Source organism: Neophocaena asiaeorientalis, unplaced genomic scaffold (assembly GCF_003031525.2).
Source record: "Neophocaena asiaeorientalis asiaeorientalis breed wild unplaced genomic scaffold, Neophocaena_asiaeorientalis_V1.1 scaffold21, whole genome shotgun sequence".
NCBI classification, from domain to species: Eukaryota; Metazoa; Chordata; class Mammalia; order Artiodactyla; family Phocoenidae; genus Neophocaena; species Neophocaena asiaeorientalis.
In genome coordinates, this window is record NW_020174053.1 from 1,741,781 (window position 1) to 1,760,035 (window position 18,255).

General features: G+C 36.3%; 1 protein-coding gene across 3 annotated transcripts in view; it reads left to right on the top strand.

Annotated features, from left to right (window-relative positions):
• SIK2 (salt inducible kinase 2) overlaps window positions 1-18,255 on the top strand; it is a 122,721-nt gene that overhangs the window by 63,337 nt on the left and 41,129 nt on the right. For all 3 annotated transcript variants that reach the window (XM_024754212.1, XM_024754213.1, XM_024754214.1), the window contains exon 4: window positions 17,336-17,497. In XM_024754212.1, the coding sequence (XP_024609980.1) occupies window positions 17,336-17,497 (162 nt within the window). The remainder of the gene's footprint in view (window positions 1-17,335; window positions 17,498-18,255) is intronic.

Here is an 18,255-nt window from a genome sequence, read left to right on the forward strand (position 1 = left end):
CAGTGGGTGGACTTCTGTGGTATGTGTTCTCCAGTCTGTGAGTCACCCACCCGGCAGTTATGGGATCTGATTTTACTGTGATTGTGCCCCTCCTACCGTCTCACTGTGGCTTCTCCTTTGTCTTTGGATGTAGGGTGTCTTTTTCGGTGACTTCCAGTGTCTTCCTGTCGATGATTGTTCAGCAGTTAGTTGTGATGGCCACTATTAAACTCTGGCTTTAATAAAATTTTCAGGTTAGTGAGAAAGGTATCAACCTGTGTCTTAGAGTGCTTTATTTTAAACTTTTGAGTGTCAGGAGTATGTAGTAATGGCGTTTGGTTTTCCTGATAGTAATGATTAGAAACCCATGCTAATCTCTTTTCTGGTTAACCACACCTGTAACACAAGGCTAGCCAGTTAAACCACCTGGAGACATCATTAAATGTAAGAGTTGAATCTGCAAACCCAACTCTATGAAGTCATGTCCTTTGTCGAATATTAATGTTTCAAGGACCACAGGAGAAAACGTTACTCAAGACTATACCTGTTCCTATGTTATTCAGGATCATCACCACTAAATTCTTAGAACCAGTAGGGGTCATAAGCATTTACAGCTTTTCTCATGTTAAAAAGAAACATTTATTAATTAGCTATGTGATACAATTCAGAGGCCTTAATTGTATTTCTGTCACTCTGAGAACTCTTGTTTTGGCACACTAATAGTAGCTTTATGAAATGTTAGCTCTTGTTATCTAAAACTATCAGAGGTAGGGATCCAGGCTTTCCTGCCTGTGTTAGACCCCTGAATACTGCCCCAACGAAAACCATTTACCTTTTATCTTTCCTGTGAGCTTCTTGGATTTGATCTGTTTTCTAGTAGTCATTTCCACCTAGGATTCTGTCCTTTCCGCGTCACTGCTGATTGAGTAGTACCTTTAGAACTGCCACCCCAATACATCTAACTTCTCTCCAGCCCTAAACTAAGTGCCCTAGGGATTTTTGTACCATAAATTACAGAGAGAAGAGGTGCGATAAAAATAAACCAGGGGGGAACTGTACACTTAAAAATGGTTAAGATGATAAATTTTGTTATGTGTATTTTACCACAATAAAAAAATTTTCATAAATAAACCAAGGGAAATTTGAAGTCACATTTTTACACAAAGCTGATATCCACTGAAGTATTAATATTGAATTAAAAAGCAGCCTTAGAAATTGTATTAAGTATATTTAGAAACTGAGACCTAGAAAGGTTAAGTGATTTGCGTAAGAGCTGATGATAGAGCGTTTTCAACATTAGCCCATGTTGTTTTGGAGCTATCTTCTTTAATTACTTCCTTGACTTAGGAGTAGCCATAACTAACCCCTCTGCCTATTTTATCTTTCTTTGGAATTGAAGCATAGTTGGTTCTTCAGAACCATGTCTACTCAGCACTGAACCTGGAAATAGGAGGCAGTGGGTAAGTCTAGGTGCTAATAGTGGGCAAACTGGCTTGGAAAAAGTGATCAATTGACCTCCTTCTGCGAGGAAACCAGACTAATCCTTTTTGCATCATCTTACGTAACAGAGACAAAAATTAATGCAGTCTACATGAGCAGTTCCCAACCAGTTGTTCTTCAAGGCCAATCAAATTGGTTTTGATATCTAAAAGTCTTCCAGGTGTGTAAAAATAATACAAGTGTACGTATAATAGCGAACACAAAATATTACATAAATTGTGTGACAGAAATGGCCAAAAGATTTCTTGGTACAATTGTAGTTCGTTATATAGCTGAGCAGTCCTCTCTTTTCTAATATTGAAAATTTTATCAGTCATATTTCTGCTGTGATAATGTTACATAACTCCACAATTCAGTGATTTACATCAACAAATTTTTTGTCTGTGGGTCAGCTGGGGTCGCTTTATTTCAGGCTATAGGTTGGGTTCAGATGTGCTCCACATGTTTCTCATTCTGAAGCATGCTCTTCTCACAGCACTTGGTAGAAACACAAGGGATCAAGTCAAACCACACATATGCCCCATGACCAAGACCAAAGGCAATAGGGCGGGGATATATACCATCTATTCTACTGGGAAGCATTGCAGAGTTACACAACAGAGAGTATAGATATGTATAATCCTTTTACAGGAACAGAGTAAAGAAATGGGAACAAAATTCTACCACAGACACATTTCAACCTTGTAATGTCAGTTTGTTACTGAATTAACTGTTGTCTTTGATTTCTAAATAATTGAGCGAGTAGCTAGGGACTTGTTTTTTCCAGCTAGTCCTTTCCTTTCACTGTTCTCCTTTCTCCTCTGTGACAAGTGACTTCACAATGTCATTATTACTTACCTGTGTAGGACCCCAGGAAAAATACATCATAGTCAAGCCACTGGATGATAAACTAAGGGGCTTGACTTTTCCTGAATTTGTTTACCCAAGAAACGTGATTTGCTCTTTAACTAATTTTGTTGCAAGAGCTTCATTGAAAAATTGTTCTTGCCCAGACCAGCTTAAGCTACAGTCTTGACTTCTCTGTGCACATTTCTGAATGAAGCAATATAGCCTGGCTTCATTGTTTTCCACTCTCAATTCACCTGAAGAACTCAATGAAAAAATAAAAGAAATATATTTGTCCTTTGAGTTATGAGTGAATGACAACAATGTCTTAGATCTCAAGTATTTGCTAACACTGTATCTTTAGAGTATATATACAGAAGACAAAATATTAAAATTAACAAGTTTTCTTCCTCCTTCATCAGCATCTTATTCTGTAAGCTTGGCATTTGAATCCTAATTCCTAAAAATTGCATGGTTTGGTAAACCACAGCCTGTTCTTTAGACTGTATTTCTTTCATTCTTAAGAAATAATTGCATATCAAAATCAAAATCGCTATCTGGATGTATTTATCTGTGTAAAGAATGTGTTAGAAGTGTGACCAGATTGCATTTATAAATATTATTATAACACTACCATAAGTTGAGTAAATAGCACACAACATCAGTAGTTCAGTTTAGAGTGAGTCATTTATCAGTCCAGTCATATTCATTACTCGGAAATAATTTACAACAGACTTTGAGGTCCTATAGAGATGATAAAAATAGGTGAGATGAAAATACCTATTTAAGGAATTGTCTGGAATGTTTAATGCCATTGAGATGACATCATCATCTGGTAGTATGAAATATGACTGGGTACTTTCCTAGGCTATTCAGTTGACTTCTTTTTTTTTTAATTATTGCCTTAAAAGCAGTTCTGGTACAGTTAATGAAATGTTACTACATATATTGAAATCAGTAAGAGAACCCAGCTCTTGCTCTGGAATTATATTAAGAGAGTTTATGGTGTTTCAGACAGTATCTCATCTTATGTCTGTAAGCCTGACATCTCTTCTGTTGTCTTGAAGAGCTAAAGTTTTTATTATTTAGCCTTCTTTTCTCATATGTATTATAAATTTGTTTGCATTATTAGGGACTGAATTTTATTTCCTTCTGGCTCTCACATCAGCCATCAGGACTGTTCCACAGGGGTGCTTAAATCTTCTGTTTAAATTTTTGCTTTATGGAACTGTATTGTTTATTAATATAGAGTTCACAGTTTCAGATTATTTTTAAGTAATTTAAAAATGTAAGTTAGATAAGGTCTCTCACCTACTTAAAACCATTAACTAGTGTCCCAATATTTTAAAATACAGACTCCCTCCTCAGGCTTCTAAATTCTTGCTGAGTTTGACCTTGCTTCTTCAGTTTCATCATATGCCTTCCCCTTTTCCTTGATCTTTATGCTTTAGCCTCATTGGTTTCTTCCGGGTTTCATGAGTGTGCCACATCTGTTCCTTGAATGCTTTTCTCCCCAGTTGAAATAGTACCTTCTCATAAAGGCCTCTCATGATCACCCTATATAAAGTAGCTCCCCCAGGTACTTTCCAGAGGATCACCCTATTTCTCTGGCATTTATTATACTTTAAAATTACAATTTTTTATTTGTCTACTTATTTATTGTTGTTTCCTCCAACCAAATACAAGTTTCATGAGGCCAAAGTGCTGAGCGTAGTGGCTGACACAAAGAGGTCACTAAAGTATTTGTTTTTGTTTTTTTGCTTTACTATTTTTTTTTAACATTTTTATTGGAGTATAATTGCTTTACAATGGTGTGTTAGTTTCTGCTTTATTTATTTACTTATTTACACCCTTATTGGAGTATAGTTGCTTTACAATGGTATATTAGTTTCTGCTTTATAACAAAGTGAATCAGCTATACATATACATATATCCCCATATCTCCTCCCTCTTGCATCTCCCTCCCACCCTCCCTATCCCACCCCTCTAGGTATTTGTTGAATGAATGAATAAACAGATGACTCTTGTACTGTAAGCTCACAATAGGAACTTCCCTGATGGCACAGTGGTTAAGAATCCGCCTGCCAATGCAGGGGACACGGGTTCAAGCCCTGGTCCGGGAAGATCCCACATGCAGCGGAGCAACTAAGTCTGTGCACCACAACTACTGAGCCCACGTGCTGCAACTACTAGAGCCCATGCTTCACAACAAGAGAAGCCACTGCAATGAGAAACCCGTGCACCACAACGAAGAGTAGCCCCCACTCGCCACAACTAGAGAAAGCCCTCACACAGCAACGAAGACCCAACACAGCCAAAATATAAATTAATTAATTTATAAAAAATAAACTCACAATAAAGTTTGACTTTTTCCTTAATTTGATTCCATGAGAGAGAAAGCATTGTGCTTCAAGATTGACCTGAAAAGAATCAGTACAATTGAGGGCCCAAGTCTTCATATGCTACTGTGCTCATTATTCTTTTGCAATTGAATTTATTCTGATTCATAACTGAGATGTGTCTGTGTGTTTTTTTTAAGATCTGTACACATATATAGAAACTGGGCCAAAAATCATGTTCTTTTACTTGTTTATCTTTACAAGTCTTGCTTGATTTGCTGTATTTCAAATTGGAAATATAATTTTTTCTAATGCATATTTTGTGTTATAACTACTAGACTCTTACTAGACACTGCAGACAGCATATTTTCATGCAACAGGATAAAGAAATTGCTGTGTATAGATGGAAGTCAATAGGATAGATATGAAAATAAAATACTCTAAAAATATTCTCTGCCGTAAAGTTAGAATTCATGTGTGGAGCAGTTAAGGTAGGACCCTCCCACAAAGAACAAAATTTTGGCTTTTTTTACTGAAAAATCCGGGTAGTCAGGGGTCTAAATAACTTTTCCTAGGTCACTTAGCAGTGAGAAGTAGAAACAGCATGCATAATCAGGCTTGTCTGACTCCATAACTTTTTCTGCTATATTTTGATATCTTCCTAGGTACAAGGAAATCAGAGATTTATTTTACTTATGTGTTTTTTAGAGATACAACAATTTTTTGAAGTCATCAGTTTGTTTGCATCCATTACTATCATCAGGTATTGCAGTCTGTTGGCTTCTGTGTGTGGTTTATATGTAATGTTAGAAAAGTTTGACCATATTTGCTTTTAATTGTTGCTGAAGACTTAAAAGTAGAGTCACAGAAGTTGATTGTAAATAATCTTTAAAACTTTAAAGTCTGTAACTAAAAATTCATCTTCTCAGAAGATTGTGGTTTGTTTCAGTAGTTCCACATAGCTTGAAGAACTGATTCAGAGTCTAACAGATGCGAACAGTCTAATGTAGGGAAATTGCTGAAAGCACAATTAAATTGCCAGAGTATATACCACAAGCAACAATTTCCTTTAATTTTTGACAAACACCCAATTTGAAATGATTATATACTTACAAAAACAAACAGAAAAAAGCAAAATGTTTTTAAATCTATAGTTTCATATTCATAAATGTATCTCAAGGTTAAAAGTTTAATGTAATGTAATAGTATAAGTAATATTATAATCTAATATTTAAAATTAGGATAACCCATGTTATCCTAATTCAATATGGATCATACACCTAATCCATTTTCTGTTAGTGTTTACAGTGTAAGGTGGTACATATATTAATGTGCTAAAAACTGTTTTTCAGGTTTTTATTTAATGGACCTTCCTTTCTTAATTATATTTTTTCCAAGAGTAGTTGGTTAGAACCAGCACAGGCTAAATTGACCAAGACTAGAGTCTTGATCTACAGTGAGATAGAGTTTTATTTTATAGTAATATTTTGTACTGATTAGAGGAAAGAAATGTTAGAGAAAAAGATGAATAGAGATTTGAATTTTGGGATGGAAAATTATGGATCTTCAAAGTATTTTGAAGAGAACAAATGAACCAATTTTGATTACCTTACTGGAGCTTCAGGATTCATAATGGTCACATTCCTGAAAACACGATCTCTCTTCAACTTTAGTAATTAGAAATGTGAAATCTTTGTAAATTTGTGGGTTAGGAACCTCTGACTGGGATTTAATTATCTGAGGTGGGGTGTTTTTTAAGGCTATTTAAGCATAAAATATTAAATTGGCATCAGCCTTTTTACTTTACTCGCAGATTAGATTGATGAAATTACAAATTAAATCTTTTTAACGTAACATTAAATATTTAATTGCATAAAGTATTAATCTTTTGGACTGTTACTCAGCTCCAGCTTGAAGGGATGCTAATAATTTCTGGCCGAAGAGCATTAAGCTTAAAGGTAGTCATTTAAAGATTCTGACATTCCTGAAATTTGAGAAGAGTCAGCTGGCTGGGTTTCTCCACTTTGATAAGAGGCTGGGAAAACTGCTCCTTATCCCTGGGGAAAGATAAGGGATGCCACGTGGTGCTGGTGGTGGTGGTGGTGATGTTGATGTTGATATTGAGAGCAACTAAGATTTACTGAGCATTTATTATGTCACACACTGTGCTCTGAAATCTAGACTTACAATCTATAAAAGCAATATGAAAACACTGATTAATTATACCATTTAAATCTTGAAACCTACTTATTGGGGCTTCAGCTATACGTAATTCAGGGGTTGGTAGAAGATGACTCTTGAATTTTTGAGGTTGAGTGACTGTAAGATGATAGTTATAGTGACTTAGAAGGTGGTAATGAAGTTTATAAAAAGAAGGATGAGCTCAGTCTTGATAGCACTGCAGTAGCAGAAAGAAAAATCTGTTTAAATACACAATAGAGTAGCTGCTGAAAGGTCAAATGTGCTTGGCAGATCTGGAGGTTATTTTTATAAAATTTCTAATCAGGGAATGAAATTCTCCAAGGAAGAATTTCCTAACCTTGATTAAACTTAAGATTTTATAGACCCCCTTGAAATTGCACGTAAAATTTTATGTGTGTGTTTGTATGTAAGTATAATTTTCATTAGATTCTCAATAGAGTCTGTGACTAGAAAGTTCCAGGCCAGATGTTAAGACATATTTTGACTGGAGTGACTGAAGAGGTATCCCTGAGACAGGCAATGAATGAGAAGAGTATGAAAGAAAACTAAAATCATCCAGCTAAGAATAAAGCAGATCAAAGATTACCCACAGGAAGGTGAGAGTTAATTCTAAGAGGGAAGGAGTATAGAAAAAGAAAAGCAAAAAGCCAGAACTATACTATGATAGTTTTATGTGGTTAGAAGAAAAAGAAGAGCCAGTTAGTGAAAGAGATGGAGGAAAACCAGACAGACACGGAATCGAACAGGGAGAGATGTTTATTTTGGAAACCAGTTAAGTATAAAATATAATTGAAAGGTCATAAAAGATGAGAACTGAGGAAAGGTAATTGGCTTTAGCCTAGGGAAGTTGCCAGGAACTTCAAAGCAATGTTGGTGGAGTGTGAAACGTATCATAAGGGGCTAATGGGTAGATAGTAGTTAGAAAAGGAAGGTAGCCTGAGTCAACCCCTGAAAATATAGTAACAACAACAGTAGTAATAATCATAGTTGAAACAATAGCAGCTAATGTTTTGAGCACTTATGTGTGTCAAGGCACCATGAAAAGGTTTTTTTCTTTTTTAATTGCTTTTTTTTTCATTTAATCTTTACGTGAGGTGGATTCTATTATTATTCCCATTTTTGGATTACCAAATGAAGGTTTTGGGAGGTTAAGTAATTTGCTTAAGTTCACATAGTTAGCAAGTTCGTAAAGACAGAATTTGAACCCAGGCAGCCTGACTCCTGAGCCTTCAATCGTAGCACCGTACTATTAAATACTAAAAGTATCTGCAGTGCTGTAAAAGGAATGTGGAAGATTTCTATATAATGCTACGAAGTGGAGAAAAGAAGGGATAAACGTTGTGTGAGATATATGTACGTATTTTCACATATAAAATGAAACACAGAAAGGGTAAACCAAACACTAATAAAAACAGTTACCTATAGGCAGAGGAAGGAAACAGGGATGGAAGCAAGTCTTCTCAGACTGTATCTTATTACATTGTTTGTTTGTTATTTATTTTTGGCTGTATTGGGTCTTCGTTGCTGCGCACGGGCTTTCTCTAGTTGCAGTGAGCGGGGGGCTACTCTTCCTTGCAGTGTGCGGACTTCTCATTGCAGTGGCTTCTCTTGTTGTGGAGCATGAGCTCTAGGTGCGCGGGCATCACTAGTTGTTGCACACAGACTCAGTAGTTGTGGCATGCAGGCTCAGTAGTTGTGGCTCACGGGCTTAGTTGCTCCGCGGCATGTAGGATCTTCCCGGGCCAGGACTTGAACCCGTGTTCCCTGCATTGGCAGGCGGATTCTTAACCAGTGTGCCATCAGGGAAGTCCCTTATTACATAGTTTTAACTTCAGCATCATATTAAACAACAGGTAAGTATTTTACATGATCAAAAAATAAGGTTAAATCAAACAGGAGAAAGAAAAATAACCCCTAATATTTGTAAACAAACACATAAATATACTATCTTTATATCATGTTAGCAACACAACACACAGAACTAGCTCTTAAGTAACTTTAAAAGGTAGTATTTAGATAAAACAGTATATTCTTAGGACAATATAATCTCAAGATAAAAAGAGCTGCAAAGAAATGTTAGCTTTTCAACTTCATCAGTAATTTTCTTGTTAGTAGTAGTATTAGTATAGCTATTTTGAAACTATTTCATGTATTGTAGGATAAAGCAAGTAATTTATGTTAATGTTAAGAACCAGGATCTTTTATGTAAGAGAACAAGAAATACAAATATAAAAATCAAAGAAAAGTAATTCCTATAATGCCAAATTTGAAAGGGAATGAATTCATTTATTTTTTTTTTCCTCACTTATTTCCTAGTCTGTCCCTGAAAGGCTTAGAAACAGTACCAACCCAGTAGTAGAAAGTGCCTTGAGCACCCAGATACCATTCCCCAGTAAAAACAACCAAGGCTTCTTGAAAAAAATTACTGATTCCTGGTTGGGGGCAGGAAGTATTCAAGATAAGCATCAGACATTTTTATTATGCCAGAAGGCAACAAAGGCATTATTTCTGTGGTCATGTTTCAAAAAAAAAAAAACAGTATAAAGGGGTTCCCACTGGTCAAAGATGGGGAAATTTGAGCATCAAAACGAGCAATGACTGTAGTTGATTGAAATAGTAGAACATATAAAAATCCATGCAGTCATTATGATACTTTAGAGAATCATAAGAGAGAGAGAAAAAAAGCAAGCTAAAAAAATAAACACAAATCTTACTAGTTATCATTGGAAGTAGCTAGTGTGCCATCCTCTTACTCTGAAAATTGTTACTTAATGAGGAAGAATTAAGCATTCATACTTCTTGACCTGTTTTAGTTGTATTTCAGGATAACTAGATAGCCCTTACTGACAGCAGAAGAATTTCATCTAATAAATGTAGCAGGAATAAAACAAAATTAGAAACTCACAATTTCGTAACCCCAATGAAATAATTGATTAAGGTACCAATAAATATTAATATTAGTGCTGTGGTCTCAGTGTGGCCCCTGTTCCAATGTCTTAAGCTTCCCCTGTGCACCTCTTAAAAATATATGAATTTCTGGGCCCTTTCCAACACCTACTTTATCAGGAACTCTGAAGGTAGGTCCCAGTAATTTGTTATAACAAACCCACTAAGGGTTCTGATGTACACTGGAGCTTGAGGGCCATATTACGAGGAAAAGTGACGAGAAACTTTAATTGAAGGATCAAGGTATTACCACTCCCCCACCCCCGAACTCACTGATCAATCTTAGCATTCCTAAAAGCAGGAGAACCACATTATATTTATCCAAGTAGATGGGCCTATGACATATTCTCGCCACCCTCCAAAAAAAATTAAACCTGAATCTATTCTATACTTTATACTTGAATTCCAAATTATAGAAAATACAGAAGATAGAAGAATATGTTAAATAATATCATGAGGAAGCAAAGGACAAATCCAGAAATTCTATAGGACAGCTGACCCAGTTTCTTTAAGAAGTCAGTAGCACGGGAAAAAAAAAAGGAAGGTGGGGGTGTCAGTGGGGGGCTGTTCCAGAAAAAAAGGATTGCAAAGACAAAATAAGCAAATACAAAATATACATCTTATTTGGATCCTGATTCAAATAAACCAGCTGGGGAGATTTGAATTCAAAGTGCATATTAGACGGTATTAAAAGAGTTGTTCATTTTGTTAGGTGTGATAATGGTACTGTGGTTGTGTAAGAAAATGCCATTTATTTTAGAGATACGTAAAAAGTATTTAGGGTGAAACAAAATGATTTGCCTTAGGTTACTACAACAAAAAGGAAGAAGGAAGGAAAGGAGAGAGGGAAGAAGGAAGAAAAGAAAGGAAAAAAGGATAAATGAAGCAAGTATGGCAAAATGTTGATAACTTTTAAATCTGGAGGATTCATTACATTATTGGGTTGGCCAAAAGGTTCATTTGGTTTTTTCCGTAAGATGGCTCTGGAAGCACTTAGTTGTCCTTAACTTCATTCAAAACAATTCTGTTAGATTGTATGTGACAGTTGTCACATCAGCATGCATTTTAAAAAGACTTATCAAAATTGGCGAATTTTTGTGTAGCCATTTTAATATTAAAGATGGAAGGAAAACAACATTTTCAGCATATGCTTTATTATTTCAAGAAAGGTAAAAATGCAACTGAAATGCAAAAAAAGATTTGTGCAGTGTACAGAGGAGGTGCTGTGACTGATCGAACGTGTCAAAAGTGGTTTGCGAAATCTCGTGCTAGAGATTTCTCACTGGACGATGCTCCACAGTCAGGTAGACCAGTTGAAGTTGGTAGTGATCAAATTGAGACATTAATTGGGAACAATCAATATTGTACCACACGGGAGATAGCTGACGTACTCAAAAGATCCAAATCAAGCTCTAAAAATCATTTGCACCAGCTTGGTTATGTTAATCACTTTGATATTTGGGCTCCACATAAGTTAAGCGAAAAAACCTTCTGGACCGTATATCCGCATGCAGTTCTCTACTTAAACGTAATGAAAACGTTCCTTTTTTAAAACAAATTGTGACAGGCTATGAAAAGTGGACACTACAATAATGTGAAATGGGGGGCTTCCCTGGTGGCGCAGTGGTTGAGAGTCCGCCTGCCGATGCAGGGGACACGAGTTCGTGCCCCTGTCCGGGAAGATCCCACGTGCAGCGGAGCGGCTGGGCCCGTGAGCCATGGCCGCTGAGCCTGCGCGTCCGGAGCCTGTGCTCCGCAACGCGAGAGGCCACAGCAGTGAGAGCCCCGCATACCACAAAAAAAATAATAATTAAAAAAAAATAATAATGTGAAATGGAAGAGATCATGGGGTAAACGAAATGAACCACCACCAACCATACCAAAGGCCAGTCTTCGTCCAAAGAAGGTGATATGTATATGGTGGGATTGGAAGGGAGTCCTCTATTATGAGCTCCTTCCGGAAAACCAAATGATTAATTCCAACAAGTACTGCTCCCAATTAGACCAACCGAAGGCAGCACTCAACGAAAAGCGTCCGGAATTAGTCAACAGAAAATGCATAATCTTCCATCAGGATAATGCAAGACCACGTGTTTCTTTGATGACCAGGCAAAAACTTATAGCTTGGCTGGGAAGTTCTGATTCACCCGCCATATTCACCAGATGTTGCACCTTGGATTTCCATTTATTTAGGTCTTTACAAATTCTCTTAATGGAAAAAATTTCAATTCCCTGGAAGACTGTAAAAGGCACCAGGAACAGTTCTTTGTTCAAAGAGATAAAAAGTTTGGGGAAGATGGAATTATGAACTTGTCTGAAAAACGGCAGAAGGTAGTAGAACAGAAGGGTGAATACATTGTTCAATAAACTTCTTGGTGAAAATGAAAAATGTGTCTTTTATTTTTACTTAAAAACCGAAGGCACTTTTTGGCCAACCCAATATTTTCTCTACTTTCATGTATGTTTGAAACTTCTATAATAAAAAATTTTAAATTTAAAATGCAGAAATACTTATTAGGATATATTTATTCCTGTGCTAGCCTTTATCACAGTTTATTGTAATTGCCTGTTTACTTGCCTATCCCAGTATTTCTCAAATTATCAGTATTTCTCAAATTATCACTATTGAAACACCGATTTTTTTGATTGGCCTGTCTGTCACAGACCATGGTTTTTGTAAAAATACAATAAAAATCAGTTACCATAAGAGCAAAATTGGGGGGTGGGGGAGGACATACAAAATATAGCCTTAAAGAGTTTTGTTATTAAAACCAACAAACATAAAATTACATTTCACTTAACAATCAGAACAAATGTAAACATAGGAAAGAAGAATTTTTTAAACTGTATCCAGTCATCAAAAATACACACATAGGCAATTAGTATAGAGAATTGCTATTACACTCATAAGTTTGTTTTTTTTTAACATCTTTATTGGAGTATAATTGCTTTACAGTGGTGTGTTAGTTTCTGCTGTATAACAAAGTGAATCAGCTTTACATGTACATTTATCCCCATTTCTCCTCCCTCTTGCATCTCCCTCCCACCCTCCCTATACCACCCCTCTAGGTGGACACAAAGCACCGAGCTGATCTCCCTGTGCCACGCAGCTGCTTCCCACTAGCTATCTGTTTTACATTTGGTAGTGCATATATGTCCATTGCCACTCTCTCACTTCGTCCCAGCTTACCCTTCCGCTGCCCCATGTCCTCAAGTCCATTCTCTACATCTGTGTCTTTATTCCTGTCCTGCCCCGAGGTTCTTCAGAACTTTTTTTTTTACTGTCCAGTTTTCCCAGCACCACTTATTGAAGAGGCTGTCTTTTCTCCACTGTATATTCTTGCCTCCTTTATCAAAGATAAGGTGACCATATGTGCATGGGTTTCTCTCTGGGCATTCTATCCTGTTCCATTGATCTATATTTCTGTTTTTGTGCCAGTACCATATTGTCTTGATTACTGTAGCTTTGTAATATCATCAAAAGTCAGGGAGCCTGATTCCTCCAGCTCCGTTTTTCTTTCTCAAGATCTTTGGCTATTCGGGGTCTTTTGTGTTTCCATACAAATTGTGAAATTTTTTGTTTTAGTTCTGTGAAAAATGCCATTGGTAGTTTGATAGGGATTGCATCGAATCTGTAGATTGGTTTGGGTAGTATAGTCATTTTCACAATGTTGATTCTTCCAATCCAAGAACATGGTATATCTCTCCATCTGTTTGTATCATCTTTAATTTCTTTCATCAGTGTCTTATAGTTTTCTGCATACAAGTCTTTTGTCTCCTTAGGTAGGTTTATTCCTAGGTATTTTATTCTTTTTGTTGCAATGGTAAGTGGAAGTGTTTCCTTAATTTCTCTTTCAGATTTTTCATCATTAGTGTATAGGAATGCAAGAGATTTCTGTGCATGAATTTTGTGTCCTGCAACTTTACCAAATTCATTGATTAGCTCTAGTAGTTTTCTGGTGGCATCTTTCAGATCCTCTATGTATAGTATATAAGTTTTTTCTGTTACCATAATTAAGTAGTTTTTTAATGTGAAATGTGTGCTTTTTTGCATGTTCTCTTTAGACCTTGTGCATTAGTTTGAGCTTGGATTGATAACAGTGCCCCTCATGGGGATGATATACTAAACCTAAACTGATGTAATTTGCAGCCACAGGTTTTTGCCTCAGTTACTTTCTCATCTCTCAGCAAATAGTATAGTTTTGGAGGATGTTTACACTGCAGAAATCATAAAGAGTGGCGAAGAAGATCATAGATACGCTTAAATACTTGCTGAAATTTTCACTTAAGAAGTGAAAATACCATCTCTTTAAATCGTTGGTCTCTTAATCTCTGGAACATGGATGTTGTCATTTTTCTCACCGTGTGTTACAGGCTTATTGACATGTGATGACTGTAGCTTCAAACGGTAATTTTAGGTTCAGATATACCACACCTTTGTTTTTCAGACAGTCCCCTTCCTGCCAGGCTTCAAAGCTTTTTCACCCCCTTGGCTCTAGTGGTTCCAGTTTGGACTGATCGCTTCAAAAAACAATTACTGTAGATTGTGCTGTGCTTCCCAAGACTCATTTTGTAGGCAATAGTTCAGGTTATTTTTCCACATGTATTAACTTGTACTTGTTCACATTGGATCTGTTAGGTTTCTCTGTGTTGTCGAAATCTCAAAAATCTTTCCCATTGACCCATTGATGCAGAATTTTCAACAGGAAGAAATTTTGTCTACTTGGAGAAGTCAATCATTTGTGAAAAAATTGTCTCATCTAGTGATAGATACAGTTTAAGTAGCATTTGTGTGGAATCTTAGGAAAGATATTACTAACTAGCCAAAAGATAATCCCTTACAGAAAACGTATTGCATTCCCCTTGGGCATTTCTGTTTGCCCAAGGATCCAATCCTTTATTAGATTTCCCAGCTCATCCAGTATAGAAATGAGGCTCTGGTTTACTCTTTTGAATAGAAAGCACACTGTTCACTTGCCAGTTTACTTATAGTCGCTCTGATAACAGTTCGGACATTTTGGCCGAAAAGTCTACATATTAGTTCTTAAGTGATCCTTTTTTCCCCTTCACAAGTATGAATGGCTACTGTGTGTGCTCTGTAAAGGCAAAGGGGAGTTGTGACGAGCTGATCATCTTGGTTTGTGATACTAGCAGATATAGAAAAATATACAAAATGTTCACTTACATTTAAAGCCTATAACATGTAGAGTATAGCACTCCTACTCCATACTTTTATAATACTGTTTTTGGAGCGTTTCATGATACCATCCATATTAAGACACTAGTCAGACAAGTATTTAGTAAGTGCTTCACCTGTGCTGTTTTGTGCATAGTGCTAAGCAGTGTGGGGAGTGCAGAAGAGAATGACATGGCCCCTATCCTCAGGAAGCTTAAATGATGGTATCTTTTATTTTCTTATACACAGAGTGTTAGAATTAGGGCTGTTTGTGTCTGCATGTGCACCCAAATGTGCACGCACATTGAGATATTATGATATATATACAGATAATTAAAGTGTGAGGCAGTGTGTTTTAAGTGATAAGGAGTTCAGAGGAAAGAGATTATTACTACTTGAGTGATGAGGGACTGTTTTAGGGCAAGGTGGCATTTGAGCAGGGTTTTGGAAGGATAGTTAGGATTTCAGTAGGAGTCTAGTAAAGAAGCCTGTTATACAGTTTTAAAACAGTTTTTTTCAAAGGTTCTAGTTCCAGATCAGCCATTCACTTACCAGTTGTCTGAATTCAGCCAGATTACTTAATGACTCTGATCTTCAGTTTCCTCATCTACAAAATGGGAATTAGAGTAGTAGTTATCATAGAGGGCTTTTAGGAAGATTAAGTGAGATACTGTGACATGAACATGCTTTATAAACTGTAAGGTACTGTACAAATGTTAGTAAATTTTATAATACGTATTGAGGATGGCATGAGCCAAGGCATGGAATTTAAAAACTAGTAAAACCAAAGCCTAGAGCAGAAAATATGTGAAGGTGACTATAAATATTCATTCATTCATACAGTTCCTAACTTCGTAAAATAATCTTAAATAGGAAAGCGTTTCAAGGTTTATGTTGACCCCCTTTCCCTCAAAAGACCATTTCAGAGGGCTTTTAGATCTTCAGGTAAAACTTGAATAAATTGTAATGTTTTTAGTTTTATTGAATTCATACAGAATTAATTCATACAGAATTAATTTTCGAATAAACTGCTTTAATAGATATTATAACATAGCACAAAAATAGCTAATGTATCTTGCACAGTATATTTGTTTAAAGAACATGGTTTTGAGAACAAGTCTGCATGTTTTGGGGTATATCAGAATTGCTCCACTGATGAGGAGAACAGGGTGAGAATTATTTAAGTTACTTTCAGGGACCGTTGTATCTCCTTTTACAGGTGGTTTGTACAGTAACTTCATGAATGGTTGTTTAAAGGAAAGATATCCCTCGTCTGATGAGATGTCAGAATTTATTCATGTTCTTTGTTTTAAATAAATTTTATTTTTAAAATGTGGTTAGGAAAAATATTCAATAAAATTTTCAACAAAGAACAGAGAGAGTGTTTGGGCTTTAAAAGACATTTTTTTAAATTGAAGTATAGTTGATTTATAATATGATTAGTTTCAGGTTTACAACATATTGATTCAGTATTTTTACAGATTTACCCCTTTTAAAGTTATTACAAAATATTGACTATATTTCCCTGTGCTGTACAATATATCCTGGTTGCTTGTTTATTTTATACATGATAGTTTGTATCTCTTAACCTAAAAAAGCATTTTGAATTGTACTGTGGATATTATGCCAGTTGCTATTGTCTGGTCTTGGGCTCTCTCCACGTATCTGGGCTCCAGTGAAAATATGATTAGAATTACTTTTCTCAGGGCAAGGAACTTGGAAAACAGCGTTTTACTTGAACACTAACTCTCATTATTAAAAGAACTTTTTTTGTTTTTTGTTTACTGTATGATATCACTTATATGTGGAATCTAAAAAATACAAGAAACTAGTGAATATAACAAAAAAGAAGCAGACTCAGATATAGGGAACAAAGTAGTGATTACCAGTGGGGAGAGGGAAGGAGGGAGGGGCAATATAGGGGTAACGGGATTAAGAGATACAGACTATTAGGTATAAAACAATCTACCAGGATATATTGTACAACACAGGGAATATAGCCTATATTTTATAGGCTAACTATAAATGGAGTATAACCTTTAGAAATTGTGGATTACTATATTGTACACCTGTAACTTACATGATATTGTACATCTACTATACGTCAATTAAAAAAAAAAAAGACCAACCCTCTCATTTTATGACTGAGGAAGTTGAGGCACAGAGAGGAAAAGGCACTTAGCCAGGACCTTGAACTTGAGTCTCTGTGTGCTGTATTTCCCTTCATTCATTCTTTTATTGTTATTGTTATTAACTAATTTTGAGATTCTAAAAAGAACTTTTTGAGGGGAAAAAAAAGAATCCTGAATACTAATAGTGGGGTTTTTTGGTGTCTGTGAATAATTCTCAATTCTTTCTTCTTTTACAGACTACCTTGCTAATCACGGCCGGTTAAATGAGTCTGAGGCGAGGCGCAAATTCTGGCAAATCCTGTCTGCTGTTGATTACTGTCACGGTCGGAAGATTGTGCACCGTGACCTCAAGGCTGAAAACCTTCTGCTGGATAACAACATGAATATCAAAATAGCAGGTAACTGGGACACAGCTGGCTCTGCCGTGATCAGGTATGAGCCATGGCACTCAGGGTGCAGAAACAGACCTTCAGGCAGAGATTCAGGAGCCTCCACCCATGACATCAAGCTCTCTCAGAATGTATTTTATTCATTTCCTTAGTCCTATGTGTAATAATGAAAAGTAAGGGAAATAAGTTCCTTATCAACGCACACCGTGGCAGGACTACGACTGGGGTCTGATTTGTATCCTCAGTCTGATTTGTGTTCAGGCCCCTTTGTGGCACTCCACTGAGTGTGTGATGATTGGAGGGGCTGATAGGGCTGGAGGAGTAGCATAGGTTGCTGGTGCTCTACCCTGCTCTCTTAATTACGACTGGTGGCTGCAAAGAGATTGTAGACAGAAGAATGACAAAGGAGGTAACGGCAGTAGAATGAGAAGCACCTTGCCTTCTTCTGATACAATAGGGTTTTGATTTATAACATGGAGACTAAGGATTATTTTGCTAGTTTTCCTCCTACCCTTTTCACAATTCGCAAAATCTTTTATAAATATTTTATATTCCAAGTTTCCTTTTTCACATGGTCAGAACTCTCATTCAGTCAATAAATATTTATGTGTCAGGTACTGTGCTATGCTAGGTACTAAGGATACAAATCAAAAAGTCATTTCCTGTGATCGTAAAAGTCTGGTGCGGAAATAAGAATAATGAAAATACAATATAATAGTTGCCAAAAAATATATGTACAGAGTGCAATAGGGATGTAGGAACATCAG